Genomic DNA, 21,098 nt, shown 5'->3' on the forward strand with positions numbered 1-21,098 from the left:
ACATACGAACTTCATATATATATACATATATATATATACACACACATTTTAGCTGTGTGTGTGTGTATTGCTAAAGGGTAGAGTGAAGAGAAATAAAAGTGCCAAATCCAATTAATTGGAATCTCAGAAGGAAAGAAAAAGGAGGAAGTATATGATGAAATAGTATGGTGTGATGATTCATTTCCCAGAATTAAAGCAAGAAAAAACAACTCTGATTGAAAAGGCCCTTACAGGGGCAAACAAGAGATATGCATAAAGGACATGATCTCAGGTTTCAGTACAAAGAGAGAGTGAGGGCGGGAGGTGGGGAACGACACAGACATAAGCAGTCTTACTCCAAAGCCTGCAACCCACTCCACTATGACCTACATGTTATAGCATACCGAGTTCGTAAAGATGTGGAAGATTATATTAGGCTCAATACGAAAACTCGGAAATATTACTTGGTTATTATTATTTTGTATTTAAAACTTTATTTGTAATATATGTTTTTGCATGACACAAACTGGAGGTTTAATTTACAATTTTTCCAAATGGACAATGTTTTAGCACTGTTTATTGATTAATGATGGCACTGCCTCTTTGTCTAATGTGTATGTGTCTTGTTTTTTAATTTTTTCAGTGCTTGCTAGGAATTGAGGACCATGATGAAATGCCTGTGAATTATCTAGAGGAATTTGTACTGGTTGCTGCCGCAAAAGAACCCTCACATTTCAGTGACTCTTCCTATCGCAGGGCGAACGTTGGGAGTGGTTCCTTCTGCTTCTTTGGGTGGTTCTTTCCTCAACTTCAGGCTTTTTCCTCACATGTAGGCAGGGATCAGTATCCAGCTGAAGACTTAAAGATGCTCTTTAGATCTCTGGAACTCTGTACAGCTCTTTCCTTTCTGCAGCTCTGCCCTGAAAACTCTGGCCACTGGATTCTTAGCCACTTCTCAGACTGCCAGTTACATTTCCTCAACTGAGAGACCATCTGGAATTGCCTGGGTCCCCTCTCCTTGTGGCGTGGCCTGGAGATGTTCTTGAGGCAGTCAGCTGGGGGGATTCTAGGGCTCACCTCATTTCTTTCCCCCCTTTCTCGGGGTTCACAGTGCTGTGCTACCCACTCTCCAATGTCTGAAAGCATTGCCTCACACAGGGAGCCTGTTTTTTCAGTGGTTTCATGTGGGAGGGTAAACTCGGTCCATGTTACTCCATATTGGTCAAAAACGGAGGTCCCTTGGATTCTTTTTGTTATTTTGTAAGTTGGAGTTCATTCTTATGCAGTCTTTTCCGAGGAATGTGTAGGGGATTAGATTGTGTTCCCTAGAAGCCAGGCCTGAGATGGGAATTCTTAAGAGAGTGACTTAATGAGGGTTTTCTCTTGGGAGGAGGAGAGAGAGGGAAGCAGGATAGGGCTGGAGAAGGAAAGGGCCACAATGAGGTTTCATGTGGCAACTAATTTCAGTCTAGCTCTCTGGGGATCCAAGGTGCACTAACCACACTGCAAGGCTGGTCCCAAAGAGGCCAGAATTTTGTTTAGAATGGTGTCTGATACTCAATTTTTACTTGTGATTTTGGTTTAACCACTCAAAACTAACATATGCTCTTGGATGAGTTGAACTACGATTGGACAAAGATTACCTAGATTTGGCAACCTTCAGTCATTGAACAGGGGGTGGAGTGCCAGGATTTTGGCCAGCGGCTTTACTGCTTTAACCAAATTTTTCCCAAGTGGAAATGAGATAATACTAGTTTCTACTATCTCACAATAAACTGATAAGTGCAAAGGCAGTTTATGAACTGGTTTAATGGTAGATGCCTGAGGCTCTGGGTGGGAGGACTCAATAGGCTGAGAAAAAAATACCTGTTGTTATCTGAATAAATATAAGAATTACCATGTGGACTCATGAAATAAGAGGAAACAGGTCAGAAAGAATCCTTGTTTTATTTGACATCACCTTTAGGTTAACAATAGGCTCCCGCAGTAACTTCTCTTGCGACCTGATATAAATCTAATTACGTTTATTATAACCAAATACTATGCATCCTTTATCCTAGGTTGTTTGCACAAGTTCACAAACCAGTGCTACTTTAGCATTCCCAGTTTCTTACAGAATTTAGTTGATGATAGGAACATGTATTGCAGTAGATACCACAGTATGACTGGCCTGCAATTACATCTGAATGCCCAGGGTACTAGGCAGAAAGAAATGTCACAATCTAGGAAGGAGTCTTGATGCAAATTACAGTGAACAATTTGCTGTTTTATTTTTTTTTATTTTTTAATTTTTTTAAAAGATTTATTTATTTATTTATTTAACAGGATAGAGACAGCCAGCGAGAGAGGAAACACAAGCAGGGGGAGTGGGAGAAGAAGAAGCAGGCTCATAGCGGAGGAACCTGATGTGGGGCTCGATCCCACAACGCCGGGATCACGCCCTGAGCCAAAGGCAGACACTTAACCGCTGTGCCACCCAGGTGCCCCCAATTTGCTGTTTTAAACACAGCTTGATTCTAGCTATATACACTTTCCCAGACTGTTTAGTTATGCCACATTGCATGCATGGGTCTTTAAATCCATGGAGCAAAAGATTTACTATGTAACATGCTTCGATTTCAACATGAAGTGGGTTTTTTTTTTCTCCTTTTGTCTTTTATTACCTGGTCTCCCCCTCATGATGACAGCAATTGTTCTCTTTTGAATTCATTAGAATTCATTAGATCTCCTTTTGTTTTGGTTTATTAAATTCAAGTGGATCTAAACTTACCCATATATTCATATATTCATAAATATTGCCATAGAGAAGATGAGCAAAATTTTTTAAAGATTTTATTTATTTATTTGAGAGAGAGAGACAAAGCGATAAGCTGGAGTGGGGAGGAGAGGGAGAAGCAGACTCCCCACTGAGCAGGGAGCCTCCTGCAGGGCTTGACCCCAAGATGCTTAAGTGAGTCACCCAGGAGCCCCAAGCAAATGTTTTTCTAGACCATGTTTTTCCCCAGTCTCGGGCAGTTTTTTTTTTCTTTGAAACTTTGTTTTTGCATCCACATTCGCACAGCTCCTAATATAATATTTCATTGTTAAAATACTTCTGATTGGCCTAGGACATATTTTTACAACTGCCTTGACTTCAATTGCTAGCAGTAGCTTGCCAAAGAGGTGCTTTAATAAAGGAAATTAACTTCTTTTAATATGTTGACTGATATACCAAGGTTTTAGTGCTATTAGTTTACCTTCCCCAAAAGTGCTTATAGTTTTACATAGGAAGACTGGAGGAACAGAATAAAAGCTAACAATGCCATTCTAGCAATGAAAACAGTGTGATAGACATTTTCAGAAAAAAAAAAGTTGTCTGCAAACAGTAACTCTTGAGAAATTATAGTTCTCCGTAGGTAACTGCCTACCTCTGGTTTTAATTCATAAGTTGGAGCTTTTCATTTTACCAGTAGATGATGGATTATTTTCTTCTAGATGTATTATTATGCTATCGCATTATAGAAACCTTTCTATTTCTTTCCTGTCCATTCACACTGACAAAAAAAATATATTTTCTTCTTTCCCCCTTCAGTTTAGCTTTTTAATACCATGTTTATTTGACATCTCTCTCTCTCTCTCTCTCTCTCTCTTTTTTAAAACAAGCAACCCTATTAAATTAAAAAAAAAGAATTTAAGAGGAAGCTATTATTCACTAAGAGATTTGGTTGGACAGCCAACAGGGAGAACAGGTAGCAAACTCTTCAGGGGAATCAGGCAGATAAGGTTTTTAGAAAGGATCTTTTTGAGAGATTGGTTACCAAAGGGCAGGACTAGCTGGAGGTAGAAACCAGCAGCCTTATTTCCCAAATATATTACACTTGGATAAGTCACTTTGTTATTGATTGATTGATTGATTTTATTTTTAAGCTCTACACCCAAGGTCGAGCTTGAACTCAGGACTCCAAGATCAAGAGTCACATGTTCTTCCGAGTCAGCCAGCCAGGCGCCCCTGGATTAGCCCCTTTGGAAATTTGTCTGGGAAGTTCAGTCTTCGTGGTAATTCCATTCCATCTTAACTCCTTTGGATTTTACTTCAGTAATAGTATTTTCGTAAAAGACTTCGGATTTTGTCTTGACATTTTTGTCATTTACGTGATTAATATATTTAACAACATGATGGAATTCTTTCATTTATTAAGGCGTAGCTTTTATTTTACATGTACTTTCATTTTTCATAATGTTTTCTTGTCTTCTGTTTGCTTCTTTTCCTGAGTTGTCAGACTTCCTTGGGTGTGTGTGTGTGTGTGTGTGTGTGTGTGTTTTGCCATACTTCCTCTTTTCTCTTCTGCTTTTCCAGAACATCTTGCCTGTAAAAAACAATAAGGACTGTGTACTTTGAGAGCAGTCTTTATAGATTTAACTGATATAAAAGGGAAATTCCATTGCATCACATCTATCCCCTCCGCTCCTTTTTTTTTTTTTTTTTTTAAGGTTTTATTTATTTATTTGACAGAGACAGCCAGCGAGAGAGGGAACACAAGCAGGGGGAGTGGAGAGGAAGAAGCAGGCTCCCAGCAGAGGAGCCTGACGTGGGGCTCGATCCCAGGACTCAAGGGTTCATGCCCCGTGCTGAAGGCAGACGCTTAACGACCGCACCACCCAGGCGCCCCTCCACTTCCTTTTTTAAATTTAGATTTTACTGAAGCCCAGGTTCCAAAGAGGTAATACTAAGCACCGATGATTTTTTCCTAGGAGACTCCTCAGCTAAGGTCATACCACTTTTGTCCCTTTAATAAGCTACCTGGAAGGAAGAGATCATTTTACATATTTCTCAGACATTCTCTACATAACAATCACAGTGTTTCTCAAAGGGTTAGGTTCACTTGGGTGCTGGTAAGAATGCATATTCATAGGCCCTACCACAGACCTAAAGTCAAAATCTCAGGAACCTCCAGTTTTATTTTTTATGTGCTGAACTTCCTCCTGTGTCTTAACCTGAGTTTTTGATCACTGCCTGGATTTGCTTACTTGAATACACACACACACACACACACACACACACACACACACACACATATATATTTAGAGATTTTATTTATTTATTTGAGAGAGAGGGGGAGAGAGAGCACTAGTGGGAGGGGCGTGGGAAGATGGAAAAGCAGGTTCCCCACTGAGCAGGGAGCCCAATGCAGGGCTCCATCCCTGGGACCTTGGGATCATGACTTGAGCCTAGGCAGATGCTTCACCAATTGAGTCAACCAGGTGTTCTCCCCCTTGAATATATTTTCATCCACTTACTCAATACATCCAAAATTAAAGTATCCACTGGCCATCTCCAATTATGTCATCATGCTATCATCCCTGGACTCATCTTTGGAGTCATTCTTCTTTGTATTCCATCATTTTAAAAATAGTTTTATTTAAGTAATCTCTATCCCCAGCATGGGGCTCGAACCCGTGACCCCGAAATCAGGAGTCACACCCTCTTCCGACTAAGCCAGCCAGGCACCCCTGTATTCCATCATTTTATACTTAATCGACTTATTGGCCTTTGTGCCAAGTACTGGGAAAGACAGTAATGAACAAGAGAGATCATAGGTCATGCCCTCAGGGGTGGTAAAGATTCTCTTACAGAGAGTAATTTAATCCTAGAGATTCTTTTGTGTTTTTCTCAGAATACTCCCTTACTTTCTTTGTCAGCACCCTAATCTAGAATCTCGTCACGTTTGGACTGCCATCAGTTTTTCCTAATTAGTTTCTTTGCTCCTAATCTCCCACCTCTTCTGAAAGACTCATCTGCTGAAAACTTAATCTTCAAAACAACGCTTCGAATATATTTTACCCCCTCGCAATGCATTCATTGTTCCGGTTGCCTATAGGTCACTTTCCAAAGTGGATTCAAGGCTTTTACAATCTGGTCCCCAGATGAGTTTTTGCTGAATCAACTTTTCCCCCTATGAAATAGATATCTGAATTTGATGTAAGCATTTTTACTTATTTATTTTCTGGGCTCATGACTTTAATTACACTTTCTGCTTGACCAAGCTATGCTTTTCTCTTAAAGCCCATCCCCAACCCAGACATGGTTGGCCCTTAGCCCTTGCTCTTGTTTCTGCTCCTATGGTGTTTCTCTGCTTACTCATTAAGCATTTAGCATGTGCTCTTTGGTAACATTATTTATCTTTGTATGTATTTTTCTAGTTCTTCAATTATTCCTTAGGCTTCTTGAATGCAGGAACAATGTTTTATACACTTCTTTATCTCTTCCTTGCCCAGTCCAGGCCTATGTGTACTATTTGATAAATATTCATCAGGTTCTTTACACTTACTTTTTAATGCATTCCTTCGATCAAGAAATTATTGAATGCCCAGTAAGAACCAATATGGTCCCATCTTTGATAGAACTTACAATTTAGTTGGAAAAACGGACTTTAAGCAAATAAAGATGAGACCGATTGCTTTATTCATTTGTAAGTCAAGAAATATTTAATAAGCACCTATCATAGGTATGTTCCATGTTGGGAATACAAAGCTGAAGCTAATAGGCTAGTAGAGGAGAATCACATATAAACCACAAAAATAACAATGTTATAAGTGCAAACAAAATATCCTAGGAGCACAAAGTAGGGTGTAAATATCTCTGCTGAGGTGTCAGTAAGGCTTCACATTTCAGTTGGGTCTTGAAAGTGAAGTTAAGTGTTTGGGTAATCCAATGTTCGCACAAGGAGGGTGGTTCTTGGAGATCTGGTAAACTCATTCCTAGATCATATTCTGAGCAGAAATGTGAGCTGGTAATAGTAAGGTAAGCAGCAAAGTCAGAGCTGAGGATGACAGCCTGGTTCTGTCCCTTCCACATGGATAAAGCTTCCTAGGGAAAGGCCTTCAATACACAGGACGGAATTAAATCTGGGATCTTTCCCTCTAAGAACCACAGGATGACAGAGTTGGAAAGGATACGGAAAATCACCCAGTTGTTTCTAATTTACATCCCCCAGAATCTTGGAGATTTTCAAAATGGCAAATGAAAATCTGTATTCAATTTTCGATATTCCAAAAAACTTCCAGAAACTGCACATTTTTTCGTGGTATTAACTGCCAGGTTTCCTTGTTTTGTGCTAGAATTATATCAGATCCACATTACATCGAGGTTCCGACCGAGCTGTGTTCAGATTAAATATAATTTGTTTTCCCATTATTGTTATGCTTAATTTGGTAAATAATTTTTCAAGATCCAAGAGAGCATGGTCAAACCAATAAAACTGGTAACATTTGCTACAATATTTGCAAGCTAGAAAGCACCGTTCACTGACTTCATCTTAATTTATTCCTCACAATACTGTGGAATGGTTTAACATCAGAGCCCAGACTTCTTGACTCTCCGTCCAGTGCTCTTTTCAACTGCTCAGAGCTCCTGGGTTTTTTTCTTCGCGTCCCGGTCTACAGTGTCTTCAAACCGCGACTCGGAAGCACCTGCCATGCTCTTGCCACTGGGTCACACCACCTGCCTCTCGGGGGACAGCGACAGCGACAGCGACCGCTCCCTCTCCACGTTCAGGAATGCGGCTCGCCCCCACGCAGGCGTGGTGCAGCGACTCCGCGCCCGCGCCGCTCTGAGCGTGGAGCGGAGACCCGGAGCAACCTCGAGGGTCGGAGCCCAGAGCGCGTGCGCAGTCCCCTCGCGAGCACTCGGCTCTTCCCCCAAGCTCCCAAACCATTGCGCCACCCTATCATTCATTCCTCTTTTAGGAGCCCTTTCACCCTTTAGGACAGCCTGCCCCACACCCTCCACCCCGTACGCCACGAGCGGCGAAAGCTGTGGACGGGCGCGGCCGGTGTTGCTAGGCCACCACCGGGGGCGCGCTGCGCGAGTCCGAGCGGCCCGCGAAGTTGTCTCCGCCGCCGCTCCCGCCCCTTCCGCCGCTCGCGTGCGCGCACGGCCGGCTCTCGGTGCGCCCCGGTTGGCTGCGGCGGGGCCCGCGGCGGTGGCGGCCTCGGCAGCGGTAGTGGTTTCCCCTCCGCTTTCTTAGTTTCCTCCGCCCCCTCCCGTCGGACGCCGCTGTGTGCTCGCCTTAAAAAAAATCAACTTTATTGTTCCTCAGCCCCACCTCCCGGCGCGGCGCGCGGCCTCAGGATGCACTGAAGCTGAGGGGAGGGAGGCGGCGGCGGGTCGCGGTCGTGGTCCCTCTCCGAGCGCCCAGCCGGAGGTGGGGGAGTCACGATGTCTGGGAGCCGCCAGGCCGGGTCGGGCTCCGCCGGGACCAGCCCCGGCTCCTCGGCGGCCTCCTCGGTGACTTCCGCCTCCTCGTCCTTGTCCTCTTCTCCGTCGCCCCCTTCCGCGGCGGCGGCGGTGGCGGCGGCGGCGTCCGGCGGGGCGGGCCAGGCCGCGGCTTCGGGCGGCCTCGGGGGCCCGGCGCGGCCTGTGCTGGTGGCGGCCGCGGTGTCCGGCAGCGGCGGCGGGGCGGTGTCCGCGGGCCTTTCTCGGCTCAGCTGCGCGGCCAGGCCCAGCGCCGGCGTGGGAGGGAGCGGCTCCAGCCTCGGCAGCGGCAGCAGGAAGAGACCCCTGCTCGCCCCCCTGTGCAACGGGCTCATCAACTCCTACGAGGACAAAAGCAACGACTTCGTGTGGTGAGTTTGAAGAGCATCGCCCTCCCCTTCGCTGAATGAGCAGTTTGCCCTGTTTGGGCTGGTGGGGTCGGCTGGGAGGGTGGTCTGGTTGGTGCCGTGGCGGTGTGCAGACCTTCAGCCTGGTGGTTGATGGGGTGAGATGGGGGAGTGTTGGAGTCCCGAGGCAAGGGTGGTGGGGGTACTAAAGAGGTCAGTGCTGGTGGGGAGGAGGTGAGGGGAGTTGAGGGAATAAAGAGGGGGCGAGAAGGAAGGTGAGATAAATGTGCCTAAAAGGAGAAAGTTGGCCCTTGAATTTTCTGGCTGTCTGGTGGTGACTCAGGCACCCTATCGGTCCGGATTGCTTGTTGAAGTGAATTAAACTTGTAAAAGGAGAGGATTAAGCTTCCTGGGATGCTGAGGGATGGAGTTGGTCGTGGTTTGCTTATTGAAAGTGTGGTAGATGGTGCTCTAGACGTGGGTATGGATATTTTAAGGAGAAGTAGTATTTCATGTCTATATCCCTTCGTGTGTGTGTGTGTGTGTGTGTGTGTGTGTATAAATATCCTCCCACTTCAAAGGGTAGGCCACTTTTAAATCTGCTGTTGAAGCTACTGTAGTCATAAAGTCTGTTCACAATTCCACTTGTCACTGAATGCCTTGAAAGAGGGAACCACATTTATTAAACATAATCCACGTGTTAGATGTAATTGACATTGGTGTAACAGGCTATAGTGTACTGGAACTTCGGATTTGAGAAACGCCAGCTAGTAGACATTTTGTCATCAGAGTTGGCACCTTGAATGCTACACAGTAGTATTCAGTTATGATATTTGGCATAGATGGGTTATCCATATTAAGTGAAAGATGGAGTTGATTGTTTTGCTGAAAGTGTTTTGGGATTTTTATTGTTTTTGTATCCAGAACCCAATCCAAATGGTAGGATTATGAGAAAGGAACTGCTTTTAGCTAAGTGAGAACTGGTAGGATTTTACGCTTTTTCTTTGGAGGAAATTGTTGATAGACTTAGAATATTAGTAGGAAGTTGGCCTGCACTGTCATTGTAGGGGAAGTTGATTTACTTCAGGGTTGATGTGAGTTGGCATCATTAAATAAGATAGGGCTAGAAGGTGGAACTGTAGGAAAGATTTTGGTAAGACTTAATAGTTTCTAGTTATTGCAGTAAAAATATCTTCATTCATATTTTTGCTTTGGTCTTAAATTATTATGGATTCAGAATTAATTCATTTTTCATTGAAACTTGGCTATAATTGTGATTGTTACGTATAACTTAACCAGCTTATGGGTGGGTCTAAGAGGTGTTTGCGCTCATACCCAGTAGAGTGCCATATGATGAAATAGAAGTGATGAAACAAAATGGGAGTTTTCAGAATTTGTCTTTTTAGCCACCATTTGCATTTTAATTTTTAGTAGGCTGAAAGAAAACGAATATGCAAGCATTTATATAGGTGCACTGAAATAGTGTAGAAGATGTGAGAAATAACGGAATCAGTCTTTCGTTCAATAGATATTTATTTGGCACACATTGTCTGCCAGACACCATATGAGTTGCATTACTATTGGCCATTTTGTAGAGAATTGGAGAGCCATAGAGTCATATAAGCAGCTGGCACTGATTTTTTTTTTTTTCAAGGAAGGTGAGGGTGGTAAGATTATTAAAATTTTGTCACCTAATTTTTAACAATTTCAGTCTGCTGTCCCAAGTCCTAACCAGGAAGTGCCCAGTGAAAGTTTTCAGTTAAAAAAGTGTGACTACTTCACTTCCTAAAAATCTCATTAGTCCATTATTTCTTTTTTTGGTGAGGTTGAATATTCTGAAGAATTCATTAATGGGAATCTATTTTCCCAATTCTCAAGCTAGATTTGATTTGGCCAAGCTTTGGGGTAGAAGATAGGTATTAGTCAAGGCCCAAGGAATCTTCATTTCTAATTGGCTCTGGGTGGATGGTCTTGTCTTGTATGCTTCAAGGTCAGACTGTGAACCAACCCAAATTACTCTATGCTTTTACATCTAAGTGAAGCTAAAGTTTGAATAATGGTGATAATTTCTTATCACAGTTTAAAGATATGTTTATACTTCACATTTCATTTTATCCCCAAGAACAATTCTGGGAAGTTATAGATAACTTCTAGTTTTGATGTAATACTAATGTGATTGTATTCCCATTGAGACAAAGAAGTAACTTTGTTTCAGATTGGACAGCTAAGGGGCAAAATGAGAACTCAGATCTCCCAGTTCTCAACTTAGTACTTTATTTTATGGAATTAGAAAATTTATAAGTACATGTATTTAGTCTAGTGGTCTTTTTTTTTTTAAGATTTTTTTAAAAGATTTTTTATTTATTTATTTGATGGAGAGAGACAGCCAGCGAGAGAGGGAACACAAGCAGGGGGAGTGGGAGAGGAAGAAGCAGGCTCCTAGCGGAAAAGCCTGATGTGGTAGGATCACGCCCTGAGCCGAAGGCAGACGCTTAACGACTGCGCCACCCGGGTGCCCCTTTTTTAAAGATTTTTTAAAAGATATTTTATTTATTCATTTGACGGAGAACACAAGCAGGGGGGAGGGGCAGAGAGCGAGGGAGAGGGAGAAGCAGACTCCTTGCTGAGCAGAGAGCCCATCATGGGAACCCTGGTATCATGACCTGAGCTGAAGGCAGACGCTTAACCGACTAAGCGACCCAGGTGCCCCCCAAAGATTTTACTTTTAGGTCATCTTTACACCCAACAGGAGGCTCGAATTTATAACCCCAAGATCTGAGTCGAGTGCTCCACCAACCAAGCCAGCCAGGCACTCCTAGGCCAGTGGCTCTTAAGTGTGGTAGGTTAGAGGGAAACAGCCGTTTCATAATCACATGAGAGAAATGTTTTTATCCCTGACCGCTCCTCCCTCCTCCCTGTTTGCCTGCCCACATCAAGAGGAGGGACCAGAATTGGAGACTGGAATGGTAGTGTAGTGGAAAAGCTATCCAGGTGATAGTGACATGTCCTTTTACCATTTTTTGAGAACAGTTGATTTAAAGTCAAATGCCTGATTTTCAGTAACACACATTGGCCTCTCTTGACTTGTATCATATGTGTAAGTAAGTTTATATTTAATTGCAGAATTGATGAACATTTCAGGGATTTAGGGTTTTCACTTAACTATTTGTTTCATACAAAGCATTATCAAGTTGCCCATAATTCTGTTTTATAGTTGGAGAATCTGTAGTATAGGAGAGTAGTATTTAGTTTGAAGTTGGATAAATCTTTGAAATTCAGAGGAAGTTTTTGTTACTTTGATTTTTTCTAATTTTTCTTACATGATCCATTTAACTAAACTATGAGTCTAAGATGACATCTTTCTTCTAGCACATTACTACTGCCTCTGCATTAGCTTTTCTCTTTCTTTCCCTGTAAGTCTCAGTTATTCTGAGGAAGAAATAAGTATTTTCAAGTAGATAGTAGGCCCTTTGTGGGAGGGTTAATTCTGATCACCTGCCTAATACAAAATAGGTAGGATCTACCTTAAATAGATCTACCGTTTAATAAATATGTAACTGCCTCTCTTGTGTCGTACTATTAATAATAGACTGTCCAGAAGAAGCTCACGATTTAATGTGAAGAGAGTCTTTTAGTCATATAATTTTAGTATCATATCCTGGCATCCTTGCTTCTCTTAGTACCATAGCAGATGTTACTCTTCTGAGTTCACATGTCTCACAGTCCTCAGCGTAGCACTCTAGGAAGCCATTACCTATTAATCACATTTAGCACTAAAGATGAAACCCATTGATCATTGTTGCTACTGTGTTTTTCAAACTATCAAAAAGTGAAATAAAATAGATACCACATAACTTGTCATGATAAAGATAACTTTGAACTTTTGGTTACATATTTATATACAATGTATATCTTATGGGCTATCAGGGTGAAAAAAATTTGAAAATCACTGAATTTTGGTATATAATTTTCCTTGTGACAGAAAAGACAATAGAAAATTTAGGTGGCCTTTTGAAACCACAGTGAGATTAGAAATAGAACTAACTAATTTAAAGAGCTTTTTTTTTTTTTTTAAAGATTTTATTTATTTATTTGACAGACAGAGAGACAGCCAGCGAGAGAGGGAACACAAGTAGGGGGAGTGGGAGAGGAAGAAGCAGGCTCCCAGCGGTGGAGCCTGATGCGGGGCTTGATCCCAGGACCCTGGGATCACGCCCTGAGCCAAAGGCAGACACTTAACGAATGCGCCACTCAGGCGCCCCTAAAGAGCTTTTAAAGCATATTCAACTACTGAAATAAACTTTAGAATTCATTATGTTATTATTGTAGTAACATCAGGCAAGAACTTGAATCTGCAAAATTAAAACTTGATGAATCTTTTGCTTTATAATGCACGTGCCATTTGGATGACCATGATGGCGAAAGATACTCTGCAGGAAGTGGTATCAAATCATAGCAGTTCATTACGGTCTTTGTGGCTATCAGATGATGGATTGTTAGCATTGTTGTCAGCGGACTTAGGTGAATCAAATGGTAGACCGAATGAAAGAGAAAATTATGAAGCAGGATATGAAAGACTATCAGCTTGAATTCTGGTCTATAAATGGAGAGGGAGGTACTGATGCAGTAGTATACTAAAGAATGTGTTGATTAGTAGCTACCCTTTCCTTTTACAGACCTTTCCTGATAATCCAACATTACTTATTTGATCATATTCTAAAAATTGCTATTTTTTTATTTGAACACTTTTTAAAAATATTTTATTTTTTTAAGTAATCTCTACACCCAACATGGAGCTCGAACCCACAATCCCAAGATCAAGAGTCATATGCTCTACCAACTGAGCCAGCCAGCCAGATGCCCCCCCAAAAATTGTTACTGGTTAAAGTAACTCAAGCCTTAAACCTTGTTGCTCATTTTTTCTCCTTGCATATGTATATTGTTACTGGTGTTTTTTATTTTGAATAATTATTTTAGCCTGCAACCCTTTTCCTCAAAGCTTCTGTAGCTTGGAAGGAAAGCTTTAACAGTGTTAGTCTTTTTTTTTCCTGTTAAGATTTGTATTGTACAAAGTAAAACATTTCTTAAATTCTTGACTTGTTTTTATATGTGGTGTCTCCCCATCTTTGCTCTTCACTTTGCCCTCTTTATTCATATATGGATGTGGCAGGTTCTAGATATATAGGTTTGTACCATCTCAGCTCACATTTCATTGAGAGTAACATGTTTTCTCTTCATGTCTTCATATATAAGTTAATTATTCTTTCATTTTATATAGTTAAGTATCATGAGCTGATTTTGTCTCTATTTCTACATAGAGAGGAAGGTGGGTTGTAGTAGGCAGTCTGATTTCTGTTTATTGTAATTCTGGTATTAACCTATAGAAGTCCATCCTTCTCTATTCGTAGTCTGTGTGGTTTGGTGTGGGTGCTCTTCCCCAAATTCAGAGTTGGAACATGTAATACCAGGCCCAAGTCATGTATTGGAATTCCTTGGTCTCAGTATTAGTTAAAGGATGGGCATTTTGGCTTTAATAGAGATAATAAGACAAAGTGGGTTAAGTAAAAATTACACATAACTATTTTTGGGACTCTTTTAGATACTTGAAACTCAAAGTTAATAAACGCTACGTTCACTCCAAAGTGAATGTGCTGTACTAACCATTGGCTTGGTATACATACTCCTAATAAAATATGGAGGTATACGTACTTCTAAAAAAATTATTTGCCAGGCACTCTTGTAATGGTTTAACATTAGCTATTCAATCTTCATGATAGTTGTTTGATACAGATACTTTTATCATTTCCATTTTATTGATGAGGAAATGAAGGTAGAGAGGAAGATTTTATTTATTTATTTGAGAGAGAGAGAGAGCCAACAGTGGCGGGGTTGGGGGTGGGGAGGCAGAGGAAGAGGGAGAAGCAGACTCCCTGTGATCAGGGAGCCCGATGTGCTGCTTGATCCCAGACCCCAAGATCATGACCTGAGCCGAAGGCAGGCACTTAACCTACTGAGCCACCCAGGCACCCCTTTCCTAGGATTTTGTATTAAGGGAGTCATTCAGTATGTACTCTTTTGTGCCTGACTTTTTTTATTTGGCATAATGTTTTTCAAATTTAATGTTGCATATACCACTCATTTTTTTCTTTTAATTGGTGAGTAGTATTGCATTATATGGGTATAACATGATTTGAGGTTTTTTGTTTCTAGTTTTTGGCAATTGTGAAGAAAGTTGTAAACATTTACATTCAGGTATCGTGTGGACATACCTTCATATCTCTTGGGTAAATATTTAGGACTGTATTGGCTGGGTTGTATGGTCAAGTATATGTTTAACTTTATAATATACAGCAAAACTGTTTTTAAAAGTGGCTGTATCATTATTTTGCATTTCTTTTTTATAAGGAATTTCTTTTTTAAAAAAGATTTTATTTGAGAGCGAGAGCGTGCAAATGCACATCAGCAGGGGGAGGGGCAGAGGGAGACAGAGAAGCAGGCTCCCCGCTGAGCAGGGAGTCGGATGCAGGACTCGATCCCAGGACCCTGGGATCATGACCTGAGCTGAAGGCAGACGTTTAACCGACTGAGCCACCCAGATGCCCTATCATTTTGCATTTCTATCAGTAATGTAGAAGAGTTCCAGTTCCACATTCTTGCCAACGTTTGATGTTTCAATTTTTTTCAAAGTCTTTCAAATTTAGTTATTCTACTGGGTGTGTAGTAGTATTTCATTGTTATAGTTTGGATTGCCTTAATGACTGATGACATTGAACATATTTCCATGTGCTTATTTTCTCATTTGCGTATTTTTTATGAAGTTTTCTAATCTTTTGCTCATTTTTCTCTTGTTTGTTTTTAATTGTGAGGGTTCTTTATTTATGCTGGATATATGTCTTTTGTCAGTTCTATATATTGTGATGTTATCTCCCAGTCTGTTGCTTACCTTTTTGTTTTTTTAACATTGTCTTTTGAAGTGCAAAAGTTTTAAATTTTAAGTCCAGTGTATCAGTTGTTCCTTTTATGGTTTATGACTTTTGTGTTCTATCCAAGAGTTTGTTGCCTAGTGTAAAGTCAAAGATTTTCTTATATATTTCTTCAAGATGCTTTATAGTTTTCTCATGGGTAGATAACTGATCATTTCATGTTAGATTTTGTATACTGTGTGTGGTCAGGGTTGAAGATTTTTCCTCTCCTCCATAGATAACCAGTGATTGTGGCACCCATTTGTTGAAAAGGCCATCTTTGTTCATTGAATTTTCTTGGAACCTATCTTAAAAATTAATTAGCCAAATGTGTATAAGTTTATTTCTGGACTCTTTGTTCTGTTGATCTGTATGTTTACCCTTATGCCAATACCACAGTGTCTTGATTACTCTATCATTTTAGTAAATCTTGAAATCGGATAGTGTAATTTTGTTCCTGTATTTCAAAGTCATTTTGGTTATTTAGGTCTTTTGCATTTCCACATAGATTTTAGAATTAACTTACCAATTTATTCAAAAAAGCATGCTAGGATTTTAATTTGAGTTACTTTGAATCTGTGACTTAGTCTGGGAAGATGTGATATCTTAACGATATTGAATCTTTGAACCATGAACATAGTATATTTCTTCAATTATTTAGGTCTTTAATTTCTCTTAGCAGTGTTTTGTAATTTTGTAGTTTTTCAGTGTTTGGAACTTGCACGTATTTTGTTAAACTTAACCCTAAGAATTTCATGTTTTTGATGATGTTGTAAATATTATTTTAATTTCAATTTCTAATTGTTGCTAATATGTAGAAATAAAATTTATTTTTGTATGTTAACCTTGTATCCTGTGATTGTTGAATTTACTTGTTCTAATAGTTTTTTCGGTAGATCCTATAAGGTTTTCTGAGAATACAATCATGTCATCTGCAAATCAAGACAGTTTTACTTCTTCTTTTCCAGTTTCCAGTTTTACTTCTTTTTTTATGCCCCATTTACTAATTTTTAAAAGAGATTGTTTTGTATTTTTATGAGTAATACTGGTCTATGGTGTTCTTGTAAAAATATATATATATGTGTGTGTGTGTACATATATATATGGTTTGGTTTTTATATCAGGTGTATTAGTGCTAGGTTTGCCATACAATAATGGACAGACTGGGTAACTTAAATAACAGAAATTTATTTTCTTACAGTTTTAGAGGCTAGTAGTCCAAGGTCAAGGTATTGGCAGGTTTGGGTTTCTCTGAGGCCTTTCTCCTTGGCTTGTAGATGGCCACCCTCTTGATGTATCTTTACATGGTCACCCCATGATCTTTGTGTTGTCTGTATTCTAATTTCTTATAACGACACCAGTTATTGGACTAGGGCCCAATATATGATTTCATTTTACCTTAACTATCTCTAAGGCCCAGTTTCCAAATACAGTCACATTTGGAGGTACTGGGGGGCTAGGATTTTAACATGAATTTGGGAGAAGACACCGTTCAGCTCATCACACAGGGTAATACTTGATAAAACAAGTATATAGAAAATCTCTTCTGAAGGAGGGGGAGAGGGAGAAATGTTATCTCTTCAATTTTCTGGAAGAGTTTGTATGGAATTAGTATGTTTCTTCCTTAAGTGTTAGGTAGAATTCACCAATGAAGCCAAAGTTTTTGTGGGAGGGTTCTATTTACTACTTCAGTTTCTTTAATAGATAAAGGGCTTTTTCTGTCCTATATTTCTTGAGTAAGCTTTGGTAGTTTGTCTGCTAAGGGATTTGTCCATTTCAACCAAGTTATTGAACTTATCGACATAAAGTTCATAATATTTCCTTATACTTTTAATGCTTATAGGATTGGAAGGGATGCTGCTTCTTTCATTCCTGAAAGAGGTAGTTTGTGTTTTCTTCTTTTTTCTTGAACAGTTTAGAGTATTATCAATTTTATTAATCTTTTCGAATTACTGGTTTTGGTATTTTGATTTTCTATATAGTTTGTCCATTTTCTATTTCAGTAATTTTTGGGTTTATTATTTCTTTCCTTTTATTTTGAATTTCACCTTTTTTTGGTTTCTGAATATAGAAGCTTAGATAATTGATTTGGCCTTTTCTAATCCTCACATTAGTGTTATCTTTTAATTTTCATTCAGTTCAGAATACTTTGTCATTTCCATTGTGATTTCTTGTTTGAACTGTGGGTTATTTAGAAATATGTTGTTTAGGGGTGCCTGGGTGGCTCAGTCATTAAGCATCTGCCTTCAGCTCAGGTCATGATCCCAGGGTCCTGGGATTGAGCCTCGCATCAGGCTCCCTGCTCAGCTGGATCCCTGCTTCTCCCTCTCTCACTCCCCCTGCTTGCGTTCCCTTTCTTGCTGTCTCTCTGTCAAATAAATAAATAAAATCTTAAAAACAACAACAACAAAAAAAAATGTTGTTTAATTTCTCAGTGAGAATTTTCTGGATAATGTGTTATTGATTTTTAATATAATTCACCTTTGCTCAGGGAATAGGATTTGTATGAATTGTCCTTTTTTTTTTTTTTTAAAGATTTATTTATTTATTTGAGAGAGAGTGAGAGCCAAAGAGCACAAGCAGGGGGAGAGGCTGAGGGAGGGAGAGAAGCAGACTCCCCACTGAGCTGGGAGCCTGATGTGGGACTCCATCCCAGGACCAGGAGATCGTGACCTGAGCCGAAGGCAGATGCTTAACTGACTGGGCCACCCAGGTGCCCCTGAATTTAGTCCTTTTAAATTTATTGAGACTTGTTTCATGGTCCACCATAAGCTTTATCTTTGTTAATGTTCTATATGCACTTGAAAAAGATAGTATTTTGCTGTGTGTAGGCTGGCATATTCTATAATGTCAAATAGTCAGGTTGGTATTACATTCCATATGCCCCTTTTGATTTTCTATATACTTGTTTTATCAATTCCTGAAAGAGGAGTGTTAAAATCTTCAGCCATTCCAACTATAATTGTGGATTTGGCTGTGTCTCCATTTAATTTTGTCAGCTTTTGCTTTGTGTATTTTGAAGTTTTGTTAGTAGGGCACACACATTTAGATGTGGCAAATTGATTTCTTTATCATTTGAAATGTGTCTCTTTATTCCTGGTAATATTTGTGTGAAATCTAACTAGTCTGATGTTAATATAGCCTTCCCACCTTTCTTTGTATAAGTGTTTACATGGCTTTTTTTTTTTTTTTGGTCCTTCACTTTTCTATATTTGTTTTAATTAAAGTAGGTTTCTGAGGTGCCTGGATGGCTCAGTCAGTTAAGCATCTGCCTTCAGCTCAGGTCGTGATCCCGGGGTCCTCGGATTGAGCCCCACATCGGGCTCCCTGCTCGGCAGGGAATCTTTTTCTCCCTCTCTCCCTGCTGGTGTGTGCTCTCTCTCTCTCTCTCTAGCTATCTCTCTCACTCCCAAATAAATAAGTAAAATCTTTAAAAAGTATATATATATGTATCATTAAAAAGTCCATTTAAAAAAATGAAGTAGGTTTCTTATAGATAGTATATGTTTGAATCTTCCTTTTTAATTTAATTAAATGATTTGCCTATTAATTGGATTGGTTAGGCTGTATACATACATACATACATACATACATACATATAGATTTATTTATTGGGGTGCCTGGGTGGCTCAGTCAGTTAAGCATCTGCTGTCAGCTCAGGTCATGATCAGGGTCCTGGGATCGGAGTACCAGTCAGGCTCCCTGCTCAGCAGGGTGCCTGCTTTTCCCTCTGCCCATCCCCCTGCTTGCACTGTCTCTCTCAAATAAAAAAAATAAAGATTTATTTATTTGAGAGAGAGAGAGAGTGGGGGGGGAGGGGGAGAAAGAGAATCTCAAGCAGACTCACCACTGGGCACAGAGCTGATAGGGCGCACGATCTCAGACACCAGAGATCATGACCTGAGCCAAAATCAAGAGTTGGATGATTAACCAGTTGAGGCATCCAGGTGCCTCTATGCTCTTTGTATTTTAACACTGTTATGATATACTTGGTTTTATGTGTATGTCTTGCTTGCTCTTTGTTTCCTATTTTTCTCTTCCATTCTGTTTTTGTCTCTTTTTTCTTTCCTTCTTTCTTTTGGATTAATTGGGTTTTTTCAAGATTTCTATTTTATTTCCACTTTCGACTTAGTGATAGTTGCGTGGGGTGAGGGTGTGTGTGTGTGTGTTCGGCAGGGAGTTCTTTAGGGTTTACAATACTCATTTTTAATGTTTCATGCTCTGCCTTCAAATAATGTTACATCATTTCATAGACAATGTAAGAATTTTCCAATAGTGTGCTTCCATTCTCTAGGATCTATTTTATTACTCCCTTGTGGCTGGAAATAATAAATTCTCTATTCCTTTTATTAAAAATTTAAGGTAAAATTCATACCTCATAAAATTCAACCTTTTAACCAATTAAAGTGTACAATTCAGTGGTTTTTAGTACATCGCCAGTATTGTGCAACCATCAGCAGTATCTATTCCAGAACATGTTCATCACTGTTAGAGGAAACCCTATTATTAAATAGTCACTGCCCTTCTCCCTTGGCAACCACTGATTTGCTTTCTATCTCTATAGATTTGCCTGTTCTGGACATTTCATATAAATGGAATCACACAATATGTGGTCTTTTGTGGCTGGCTTATTTCACTTAGCATAATGTTTTTAAGGTTAACCTGTGTTACAGTGTGTATCACTTTTTATGGCTGAATGATACTCCATTATATTGATAGACCATGTTTCTTTTATCCACTGATTAGATGATGGACATTTGGGTGGTTTCCATTTTTTATTATGAATAATGTTCTTATGAACATTTGTGTAGAAGTTTTTTTTTTTTTTTAAAGATTTATTTATTTATTTATTCGACAAAGAGAGACAGCCAGTGAGAGAGGGAACACAAGCAGGGGGAGTGGGAGAGGAAGAAGCAGGCTCATAGAGGAAGAGCCTGATGTGGGGCTCGATCCCATAATGCTGGGATCACGCCCTGAGCCGAAGGCAGACGCTTAACCACTGTGCCACCCAGGCGCCCCTGTGTAGAAGTTTTTGTTTGAATATAATGTTCTCCAGGCTTTGTAGTATTTACCTAGGACTGTAAGTGCTAAAGTCATATGGTAATTCTGTGTTTAACATTTCGAGAAACCGCCAAACTGTTTTCCACAGAGGTTGCGTGATTTTACATTCCCACCAGTAGTATGCAAGGATTTAAATTTCTCCGCATCCTTACCATTTTTTTTATTATTATAGTCAATGTAGTGCATGTAAAGTGTCTCATTGTGGTTTGATTTATTTTCCCAGAATAACTAGTGATATTGAACATCTTTTTATGGACTTACTGGCTATTACTGCTTTTTAAAGGTGGTGTTTTGATCATCAGTAATTAACTTGGGTCAGTCAATAGTATACTTCTTCGTAGCCAAAGTAGAGTTCACAGCAAAGACATGGTCCAGATTTTCACGTTTTGGTTGAATGCATTTTCTGTAGAGGTATGTGTTGTTGATATTATGGTGCTTGGGTTTTTAGTTCAAGAACAGAAGGCAAATTTAATTGGGTTATACTTTGTATTCAGTAGTGTATTTATAAAATAAAAC

At 39.9% G+C, this 21,098-nt stretch overlaps 1 protein-coding gene across 4 annotated transcripts in view; it reads left to right on the top strand.

Moving 5' to 3' along the window:
* The first annotated feature begins 7,906 nt into the window (after positions 1 to 7,906).
* COP1 (COP1 E3 ubiquitin ligase) overlaps positions 7,907 to 21,098 on the top strand; it is a 241,315-nt gene continuing 228,123 nt past the window's right edge. For 3 of the 4 annotated variants that reach the window (XM_045811397.2, XM_045811396.2, XM_045811398.2), the window contains exon 1: positions 7,907 to 8,583. In XM_045811397.2, coding sequence (XP_045667353.2) covers positions 8,177 to 8,583 — 407 coding nt within the window. In that variant the 5' untranslated portion in view covers positions 7,907 to 8,176. The remainder of the gene's footprint in view (positions 8,584 to 21,098) is intronic. The other variant, XM_045811394.2, reaches the window with a different exon arrangement.

This window comes from Ursus americanus, chromosome 2, assembly GCF_024610735.1.
Source record: "Ursus americanus isolate L20-20 chromosome 2, mUrsAme1.1.p, whole genome shotgun sequence".
Lineage (NCBI taxonomy): Eukaryota > Metazoa > Chordata > Mammalia > Carnivora > Ursidae > Ursus > Ursus americanus.